Source organism: Panthera onca, chromosome F2 (assembly GCF_046562875.1).
Source record: "Panthera onca isolate mPanOnc1 chromosome F2, mPanOnc1 haplotype 2, whole genome shotgun sequence".
In the NCBI taxonomy this organism is placed as follows: domain Eukaryota; kingdom Metazoa; phylum Chordata; class Mammalia; order Carnivora; family Felidae; genus Panthera; species Panthera onca.
In genome coordinates, this window is record NC_138356.1 from 63,055,132 (window position 1) to 63,066,344 (window position 11,213).

The 11,213-nt window shown below is 42.0% G+C and overlaps 1 protein-coding gene across 2 annotated transcripts in view; it reads right to left on the bottom strand.

Moving 5' to 3' along the window:
* The window catches only part of TNFRSF11B (TNF receptor superfamily member 11b), a 29,350-nt gene extending 18,986 nt beyond the window's left edge, over positions 1-10,364 (bottom strand). Inside the window, exon 1 of one of the 2 annotated variants that reach the window (XM_060611194.3) lies at positions 10,069-10,364. In XM_060611194.3, coding sequence (XP_060467177.1) covers positions 10,069-10,246 — 178 coding nt within the window. In that variant the 5' untranslated portion in view covers positions 10,247-10,364. The remainder of the gene's footprint in view (positions 1-10,068) is intronic. The other variant, XM_060611193.3, reaches the window with a different exon arrangement.
* Between the last annotated feature and the right edge of the window lie 849 nt (positions 10,365-11,213).

An 11,213-nucleotide genomic window follows, 5' to 3' on the forward strand; every position in this document is an offset into this window, starting at 1 on the left:
ATTGGGGTCCAATCACCATATGGTTAAAGGTAGCTGGTAAGAAAAAGAAATGAAAAGCCATGGTGGTTATCAAATGGAACAGAAACCACAAATCAAAATGGAACCAAATAGGATGTGAGTTAAACCTGGAGGCATTTACTGTGTGCCTACAACATGTGAAATTCTAGAAGTCGGGGACATGGAAATGATAACAGCACAGTACGTTATATTATTACATACTGGGCTCTTTGTTTCCATGCTATTATCACCCACCCCCTCCACCAGCATTGAGGAGTCAGGATTACCCCCATTTCATAGATGAAGACACAGAGTGTCAGAGAAGTTTAGTGACTTGTCAAAAGTCACAGAGCCAACACACGTTTGAGCTGGGATCCAAGCCAATCCTCTCTGAATCTCAGCCTTTAACAAATGATTCTTCCCTCTAGGAACTTGCAGTCTGATGAAAGAGACAGGCATTTAAATAATCAACTACAACACAATATAAAGTTGGATAAGATCTATCTTTTATCTATCCATCTTATCTATCTGTCCGCCTTGTTTATCTGTCCATCCAGACATCTATCTATCCTGTTGAATAATTTCTTCTCCCTCTCTTATCGTGAAATGCAGTAACTCACGCAGCCTCTCTGCAGGATGGTTCTGTGACACTCAGCAGTACTTTATGCTAAGTAGTAGCTTCTTGGTAATGCACCCTCTTGACTTTGCTCTCCTTCCTTTTCTGCCTTAGTCTTCTTTCATGCATTCCTCTTTCCCTAAGATTGCACTTTCTAGTAAGGTACTAAAACATAAGTGTTTGCCTCATGTTGTGTTTCCTAAAGCATCTGGACTTAGAACTCATGTCCAATAAGGAGATCAGGACATTTAATTTCAAAAGAAAACAAGCATGGTGACCCCCAGGAGCTGAGGGAGGAGCTGAAAAAGGATGAAAAATGAATACATCAGAATCACTTTGTCCAAAGATTTGACCCTCCTGAGCCCCATCTGGGGCTTTCTTAACCTCAGCAGAGAGGAGATCTCTGGGTTTGAAGGCACCCACAGAAACTTGGCTCTGACTTAATGGATATTTTCTCCCCCACTGGACTCAGCTACTAGATATAAATTCCTATAGGGCAAAAAAACTCAGCTAGGTAACTTTAAGGAAATTTATTTAAACTCTCTGAACCTCAGTTTCTTCATCTGTAAAATAGACACTAATCTCCACATTATTGCATTTTTATGAAAATTAAGTGAAATATTATGTGTGACTTCCATATACTAACACGTTCTAAGAATCATTAGTGTCTTTGTAGTTTATGATTTCCTTCTTTGACTCAGCTTAAATGGGTGGAAGTTACCCTGATGAAAGATGACTGGGAACTTCTATGAAGGAAGGATCAGTTGAAAGTGATAAAGAGGAAAAAACATGATCCCTGCTCACTTAGTCTTGCATAATAGGGTGTCTCATTTAGAGTCTATTGTTAAGTATCTGTGCACCTTTCCCTTTTGCAGCCTGGCTAAGCTTTTGTGTAATTTTAGTTGACTAAATTTTGAACACGTAGCATCAGAAGAAAGAAGAGGTCCTTCCTCATAAACACTTCTAATATCTTTGACGAAGAAGGAATTTAAGCATTTAAATCATAAGTTTAAGCATTTGTGATTTTATGTGCTCCATAAAGTTCCTGCCTGTCAGTGATCAGACAGACCTGGGGTTTGGCTAATGTGTCAGTTAGGACTGGCTGGGTTTTATGCTGTGCTAATAAACAACTTCAAATTTTCAGTGGCTTAAAAATAACAAAGGTTTGGGGTGCCTGAGTGGCTGAGTTGGTGGAGTGCCCGACTTCGACTCAGGTCATGATCTTGAGGTTCACAAGTTCGAGCCCCAGAGCGGGCTCTGTGCTGACAGCTCAGAGCCTGTAGCCTGCTTCCCATTCTGTGTCTCCTTTTCTCTCTGCCCCTCTCCTGCTTGCTCTCAAAAATAAATAAAAACATTTAAATTTTTTTTTAAAAATAACAAAGGTTGATTTCTCATTCATGCTATATTCCTAGTGAGTCCATTGAAGCCGACTGACATTGTCCTTTGTCCAGGACCTAGGATGATAAAGCAACTAATGTCTAGAACATGGCTGGTTGGCTGTGGAGGAGAGAAAGAGAAGAAAAAAAAGCCGAGGGAAGGGGTCATATGTCCACAGTTAAGTATTCTAATTTGGAAGTGGCATACCCTTTTAATTCACAAGTCATTGGCCAGAACTATTCGTGTCCTCTCCCAACCCCCAACCCTCACCAGGAGGCTGGAAAGCACAGTCTTAACAAGTTTCCGGAAGGGAGGACTGAGAACAATTTACAAATAGCACTAACAACTACATCATTGCTCAATAAACATCCCTCATACTTTCTCGTGGACCTTTATTTTAGCACAATCTAGGTAATTTTCTCTTCTTTTTACTGAATATTAAAAGAAGGGACAGAAAACAGAAATTGTGGGAGCAGGATTTCTCTCTATCAGCCTGGTGTAGTTCTCAAGGGTAGTATTTAGCCCATTATCATGCTTATTCTGCCCGCAGGTTTGACATTTATTTCAAAAAGCCATGTGCAGTTGACAAGTACTTCCTTGTGAAGACAATTGCAAAGAAAATTCTTCCCAGTGAGTCTAAGGAGATTGCTAGCAACCAAAATTATACCTCTTTAGTAAGTCCTCTGGGATCTCATGGACTTCAACAGAATTTCTTATATGTGAAACCAGCTGGGTGGAAGAAACAGACAACGGCAACAAAATAGATTAAAAAAAAAAAAAGCCCATGCCTTAAAGGTAATTTTTTTATAGATAAATAAGTCCTTTTGACTTTTGCGTGTTTGGAGTGTCGAGTAGTATATCATCAATTTGTTACTATTATTTTTTAATGACAAAAGCTTAAAACTAAAGCAGTCCTCCCACATATCACCTGGTCCAATACCCCTATTTTATTTTATTTATTTATGTATATTACTATGATTTTTTTTATCCAAGTGTAATTAACACACAGGGTTGTATAGTTTTGGGCATACAATATAATGATGCAACAATTTTTAGAGATGGGTAAAGCCAAGACTCACAGTGCTGGAATCACCAACCGGACCTCAGACTAAGGCACAACTGAGAAATTAGAGCCTTTGCCTCCTGTCTGCCACTGCAGCGATCTTACTGTCACTATGTCCAAATGAGTTCCTAAATTACATTTTTGTTGTTGTTGGTGGTGGTGGTGCTGTTACTGCAAATTGATGGTGGGGGGGGGGGGGGGGAACTTTTTTAAAGAATAGGTTCCTGATATCCGTATCTTCAAAGAATAAAAAAAAAAAAAAAAAAAAAATCACTTTTTTGAACAAGAAAGCAACATTACATGGGGAAGGGAATTGAAGTTTCTGAATCAAAGACCAGAGAAGAAAATTGAATTGACTAAAGGCAGTCAGAAAGTTTAGATGAATTACTGTCTTGTTTTAAATCTAAATTCATCCTGACACCCATTTCCCTATTTTATAGTTGATTATTTAAGAAACTCTTACAGAAAATGCTTCCAAGGTACAGACTAAATTGAAGTAAAAATCCTAAGGCTATTCTTTTTATTTTTATACAAGATGCTTCAAGGAAACTAAACAATGTCTTCACAGTATTAAAACATAATTTTAGAGAGGCAAATTTTTTAAAAAATCAAAATAAGAAAGTAATAAATCAAGGCCATTAGGAGCACATTACTTTTTTAGGAACGAGATTTCATTTCCTCCTGCATCCTCTACCTATAATGGTCTGGCTGATTCAGGTGCTTCTCAGAAATTGGGGTGAAAACAATCTACCCAGGCAGGGAAGTCATGTCACCTTGTAGTTGGGAGAAACCATTTTAGTGTGTCTGAAGACTGTTCTGGCCTTCGGAAGGTTAATTTAGAGAAGCCAGGTAAATGTGAGAGGGAGTGGGTACCACACAGCTTCGTACCTAATGTGTTGTCACACTATTCTTATCCCTTACAACCATTTAAAAGAATTCTTTTTTTAGACTTTCTATGCTAGTCACCCCAAAATATTCTGTGGTAGTGAGTTCCAAAAACTAATTACATGTCACATAAAAATACCGTCCTTGTATCTATTTCAAGTTGGCCATACCTCAGTCTTTCTTCTTGCACAGATAGTTTACAGATGTTGCTAGGATTTCCGATTCACTAGTTCCTGCTATTGTGGGTTGCTCAGTTTTATTTTGATTTTTGTTTTCTTTTCTAAACATGGCTGCTATTATTGTTCATATTTGCATTTTGTTTACTGGACTATCAGTATCAGAAACGCATGCTGAGGCTGCTTCCCCCACTCCTCTCTCGCTGTGTGAAATCACCCTTCCCACATCTACAACTTTAGACACCCACTGTATGCCGATGACCAGATTTTTTTTACCCTCGGCCCAGGCTTCTCCTGTGCTCTGACATTTTGAATCCAAATGTCTACTTGACATCTGCATTGGCACATTTTACAAACATGTAAAACTGATCAACCAAAAAACAAATACTTGATGTCCAAACCAACCATATGGGTAGGTCAGAAAGTGGGTTCGACTGAGTTTAGGTAGCACCTCCAGGGGTCACTACATGGATCTAGTTCATTTCCGTTGCTTATTTAAGGATGGGTCTTCGGGGCGCCTGGGTGGCTCAGCTGGTTAAGCGTCCACCTTTGGCTCAGGTCATGATCTTGCAGTTTGTGAGTTCCAGCCTCACATCAGGCTCTCTGCTGTCATCACAGAACCGGCTTCATTTGGGATCCTCTGTCTCCCTCTGTCTCTGCCCCTCCCTCTCTTTCTGCCCTCCCCCTGCTCTCTCTCTTTCTCTCTCAAAAATAAACATTAAAAATAAAAAAGAAGAATGGGTCTTCACTAAGGTATTTTCATAGTAGAAATGTGCAAAAGAATATCTAAAATATTGGCCAAGTGGATAGGATGTCATGTTTATATTTTGAAAGAGATCAAAGCCAACATTAGAATGTTAAATCTCTGGCAGTAAGCTAAATTCTGTTGGGACACTCATGGAAACTGTCGGTAGATTATATAACACCCCACCAAATCTCACTATAGTTCCTTTGATTCCACAAACACACGTTTAGTATCATATACTGTGGAGACCTGGGGAGGGTACAGTTATGAAGAAAATGGAAATCTGTGTTTGCAAAGAGCTTATACTTTGTTTCCCAGAAAGTGGTGATGTTACTCCCTTTCAGTTCTGGAAAATTCTAGGGGATTTCTTTGTCACAATCACTATAGACTGCTAAATGTCCTGGACAATCAAGAATAATCTCATGTCTCACACACTTTAAAATGTCCTATTGACAACTGATATAAGTGATCTAAGGGCACCTGGGTGGCTCAATAGGTTATGTGTCCCACTCGGTTCAGCTCAGATCATGATCTTACAGTTCATGAGTTCAAGCCCCACGTAGGGCTCCGTGTTGATGGTGCGGAGTGTGCTTGGGATTCTCTCTCTCCCTCTCTCTCTGCCCTTCCTCCACTTGCGCTCACTCACTCTCTCTGCTTTTCTCTCTCTCAGAATAAATAAGTAAACTTAAAACAAAAATTTTTAAGTGATCTAAACAAAAAACCTATTTATCATTATCCTGACCTAGATTCCGATTACATTTTATATATACACAAAGTGGTGTTTGCATGATTTTTACACATACTAAATTTTATAGGATTTAACAACATAAAATTGGTTTGAAGGTTGTACTTTGCTTTGTTTAAAATTTTAGCAAGGTTTGGTCACCATTTCAGAAAAGCACAGCACCAAAGCCAACATTGATCATGGTTTCAAACACCAGTGTATCACATGGGCTTCAGCCTTTGCTTCTAGTGGCCTGTTCATGGCATCACATCAAGATGCTAACATATCACCGCTTCATTATCTCTTACAGTGAAGCTTATTTTATTATTAGCTACTTTCCTTTTATTTCTCCTTTATAGTTATGCCAGTATATTGACTTTAAAAATTATGGATGCAGGTAAAATATATGTACTCTAAATTTCATTTCAGGAGAGCAAGAGAGTTGTTACAAAGGATTTATTTTCAAAGTGCATGGAAGAAGTGATAGCATTGAGAATTACTGCCCTACAGGGCAAAACATACAAATACACTGATAATGTGGGCATTTTTGCTCCTTCATAGCTCCATCATAGGCAGCCAGGCATCATTAGTCAAGGCCGTGAGTAACGCGAACATAAATTTTTATACAATTACTCTTTCTCTGCAACCTATGTCCCGGTCCACTTTTTTCAGCTGCAAAGGAGAAACTCAGGCTAAAGCAAATGCTATTGGTTAATGAGATGCTGAAGGAAATAATGCTTTTCACAAGAAGCTTTCAGAATAGGGAACATGCAGGCAGGGGGGCTGAGGGTTGCTTAGGGCAAAACCCAGCAGGCAAGTTAGTGGATAGGAGAGCAAGAATAGTTGGGTGTGTGTTTAGTGCCCCTTTGATAGACACGGCCATAGCTCTCCTTCTAGAACTAAGTGGATAAAATATCTGGCACAGAATGCTTTATTCCCCAACCAGTTGAATCTGACAACTGTGGTTTAAGCCTTAGAAGTAAAATTAAAGATTCACTTTAATAAATTAGGGAACTGTGTTGAAGGTTGCTGGGTGACAAAGGTCAGGAAGGTTGCTAGGGACAGGGATCAGAACTGTTTTGGACTGAATATATGTCAGATTCTCCTAGAAACTTCAGAGTGATCATTTTCTTAAAATAAGTAGATAAGCCAACAAATAAAGGCTAGACAAATACACACCCTCAATCACCGGGTGAGGGGAAGGAAACCAAAATAAACAACAACAAAACAAACCGGAAAAGGCATTATCCTAAAGTACAGGCCAACCAGGCGGTAGTCCCGAGAAGCCATCATCTGCTTTCCCCCAAACCCATCATCCGCACCCTCCACCCCAAGTCTTATCACCATGACATTAATTAGGAGCTTAGCTTTGAGAAGGCCAGTGGATGGTTGGGCACTACACAATGGGAAGCTTCAGCCACCAGTTAAAATCTAGGCCTAGGCCAGGATGTTCCCAGGGTCTCAGACGGCCCTTGAGCAACCATGAACGGAATGGCCTGCTGATATGCTTACCTCACTTTGCAGTGCAGGCCCCTGCTTGACACATTGGTGAGCATCCCGGAGAGCCTATGAGGGGACTTTGGCATTGGCCTTCATGGCCACACCCCCACATTGCTTGCCTACCAGTATATCCTCTGCTATCCCCAAAAGAATCTAGAATTCCAGTTTGCTACACGATTTTCCTTTCTCTCACTTCTTCGGTTCAGGACACGTGGATTTTATCTGCAACAATGAAAACATTCCACTCCTTCTTCAAGCCTTCTCTCTCCACTGAGCATCCTCAGCATTTCTTTTCCATGATTCACTTGGGTCTAGATTTAGCTACAGTTGTCTGTGAGCAAAATGCTAGAAGCTAGAAGCTTCATGCTAACATGAAGCAGGAAATGTATGCGGTATCTTGCATGTGTACATATCATTGGCTCTATTTTACTGAGGAGAAAACTAAAACTCAGAAAGATGTAACTTGCCACAGTCATTGATCAAGTAGTGGTGCTACGGGATTTGAAGTTTGGTCCAACTGATAACTCATGTGTACTGCGGCTTCCTTTAGAAGAACCTGGAGAGCAGAATCTTTTATACTCCCAGGTCACCGAGCACTTCCCCTTTCGGTACTCTCATTAGACACAGAATTAATGGTCCAGTGTCTGCCTTCTCCATTAGACTGGGAGGTTCACGGGGACAGGAATGGTGTCCATCTTCCTTTCCATTCTGTCCCTGGTGCCGAGGGGCACGCCTGCTACAAAGGACAAATTCCTATAACGCTTCTACTTCTTACAGCTGCTCCTCGGTGCCTGCAAAAGGGCATCTGGACCCCTTGTGTGTAAGTTCCAAGTGTTCGTTTCCGATCATTTAGCAAATAAAGTCAATCTCAGAAACTACAGAAAGGGAAACAAGAATGTTTCCCATTGAAAGTATGTACTATGTTCCAACAACATATGAAGTCTTCTCTTTTGATAATTCTGCATCATCTACAATTAGTATTAGCTAGGCACACATCTATCTCCCTAGATAGACTACATATCAAAACTTTTACCTACGTACTGTTTAGGAACACTTATTAGGTACATACATTATCATCTAGTGGAAATTCTGAAATTTAAAAGCCATTGGTAATATGTTTGTTATTAATTAAATCTCTGACAGAATACAAAGGGCAAGGAAGAATAAAATGTCCCCATATTAAGAGCAGAATTATGTAAACTAGCCAAACACTAGAATGATTACATTAATTGTGGTACATCCATACAATGGAATACCATCCAATGAAAATAAATTATTATACATCCAACAGTCAAAATGATCTCATAATGGAACTTAAGTAAAAGTGGCCAGAAACAGAAAAGTAATAAAGTCCATTTATATAAAGTCCAAATTTGATGTTAGAAGTCAGAATATTGATTACTCTGGCATTAGACATAGTAGTGATAGGGAGGGAGCCCAGGGAACTTCTGGGTTGCTGGTAATGCCATATTTCTTGATCTGGGTGCTAGATCACAAGTGTTCACTTTGAGAAACTTTATTAGGCACTTATGAGTTGTGCAATTCCCTATGTGTGTTATGTTTTAATGAAGTCTATTTTTTCAAAAGTTCTCCATGGTACCAATATTGGTGGATCAATTTTTATATTGCATCTTACACATGTAGTGGTAGATAAGATACTTCTTGGTGCACTCCTGTCTCACTTACATTTTCTTTAGTGACTTTGCTGTTTATCTACTTATTTATGCTTGTGTATCCTGGGAACTAATTGGAAGACTTCCTAGCCTACTGCTCACTATTCATGGGTTAGATGTTGAAATTCAAGCATTTACTCGAACACGCTCAAAACACACATGTGACTTAAATATGGGTTTTCCTATGCCTTTGTGAATGTCCAATTCATATCTTAATGTATTCTACACCTTAGTGACATAAAGGAAATGGTCAATAGTGTAGAATGATCTACATACAAATCTTATTAACTTGATTGGTCAAAAATCTAAATTAAAAAAAAAAAAAAAAAGCCAAGTGAAGTCACAAAGACTCTTTCCAAACACTACATTAAAAATAACTTGTTAGGGCACCTGGGTGGCTCAGTTGGTTGAGGGACCGACTTCAGCTCAGGTCATGATCTCATGGTTTGTGAGTTCAAGCCCTGCGTCAGGCTCTGTGCTGACAGCTTGGAGCCTGGAACCTGCTTCTGATTCTGTGTCTCCCTCTCTCTCTGCCCCTCCCCCGCTCATGCTCTGTCTCTCTCTGTCTCAGAAATAAACATTAAAAAAATTAAAAAAAAAATAACTTGTCGCTGTATTTAGTGCTGACCTTCAATTATTTAAATTTTAGAACATAATTAACATTAGCCCACCACATTATATTGAACTGAGAACTGAAGTGAACCATTTAAAAAATAAAATTTTATTAGAATGTTAAATCGCATAGTTATGAAATGTGTGTGTGTATGTGTGCATACATATGTATGTATGATCTTTTCTCTGGTGCCACTTATGCAAAATTTCCCATAACATTTGCTTAAGTAGGGAATGAGCCTGATCATGTACCCTATTGTGTTCACTGCATCCAAATATTATTTTAATTATAATAGTTTTAAAAGGACTGCCATCTCCTTACTCTGCTACTAAGGGGCTACTTTAATACTAACGATAATGATAATAATATCCAATAACTAAGCAAAGATGGTATGAACGCCTTGAGGGCGTCAAATAAGCTGCAATGAAGAAAGTAAATACAATGACACAGATCATTCAAAAGAAAGAGGTCTAGAACTCTTCTCTCCTTTCCATAAACCCAGCAGGAACTTTCCAGGGCAAAGGGACACCCTAGGAGCCATGCGATGAGCTCTCCAGGAAGGTCCCCCTTTCCAACCTGAGCCCAGACTTTTCCTGGGACCGGGAGGCGTTGAGCCGGGGGGCCCGTCGGGCCGCGGGGAGGTCGGAGAGCAGTGGGCGGGCGGGCTCCCAGGCGCCCGCGTCCCGGGCGGGAACTTACCACGAGGGCGCAGCACAGCAGCCGGTTCATTGCGGTCCCCGGGAAACCTCAGGCTCTGGGCGGTGGCGGCGGCGGCGGCTGGGCGAGCGCTCCTGTGCGTCTCTGCAGCCCGTGCACTCATCACGTTATATATAGCGTCCGGGCGACAGGAAGTACCGGCTTGGCTTTGATCATCCATTCTCTATCTGGACCCAACTCTGCACCTTTCTTTTTTAGGAACTTGGGCGGGAGCCGTGGGGTGTGCGCAGAGCTCCGGGGTTAACGCTTTCAGAGCCAGGGCGGAGAACCGCCGGGAGGGGTGGGGGCTGGGGGTGGGGCGGGGATGTCTGGCCCTCCCAGGAGGAAAAAAAAAAAGAAGAAGCCACCAGGCTGCGAAACAAGGAGGCCGCTGTCTCCGCGCGGCCCTGAGGTTTCCTGGCCGCTTCCCGCCAGCGGGCGGCCTCCTGGCAGCAGCCACCGGCCGCGGGAGGGCCGGGCGCACGCCGGGGGCCGCGGTACCCTTCTCGTCCGCCCTGCACGGCCGCCCCAGCCGAGATCGGGGCGCAGCCAGGCGTGCGTCCCCCACACTTGATCCCCTCCCGTCCGGGCCCTTTCTCTGCGGGTTCTGAGAGCTCCGGTAACAAGGCCTCTGCTCTACGCACCGCACTCTCAGGGCCCTATTGGGAGCGGTCCTGAATCTCCAAGGTTGCACAGACCATGCGGAAGGACCGTCTCTAACTTCTGTCTGGTTCTAGAGCTGGGGCCTTCCTCCCATGCACTTCTTGCTGTCTGGGGTAGTTCGGGCCAGAGAGAATCAGCAGAGGAAAAACTTCCCGCCTAAGACAGGAAAAAGCTTGGCAGGCTGTGGGATACCTTGGCCACTGTTTTCCTCATCAACACCGTCATCATCAAAGGGCTCTTGCTGCCTTAGTATCCTAAGTACTTGGAATTCTCCAAGGTCGTTCCACTACCCCCAAGCTGTTGAAAGAAGTTTGGTGCTTGCGTAAAGGGCTCTTGTCTTCCTCACTGACTCCCACAAGCTGCTAGTCTGAAAGTTAGTCCGGTCCTGAGGGGTCCTGCAGTTCACGGATTCCCAGGTTTTCACCAGGTGCTGAAAACATCACTTCAGAGCCGGCTTCCCCATCAGGACCAAGTGTTCCCTGATA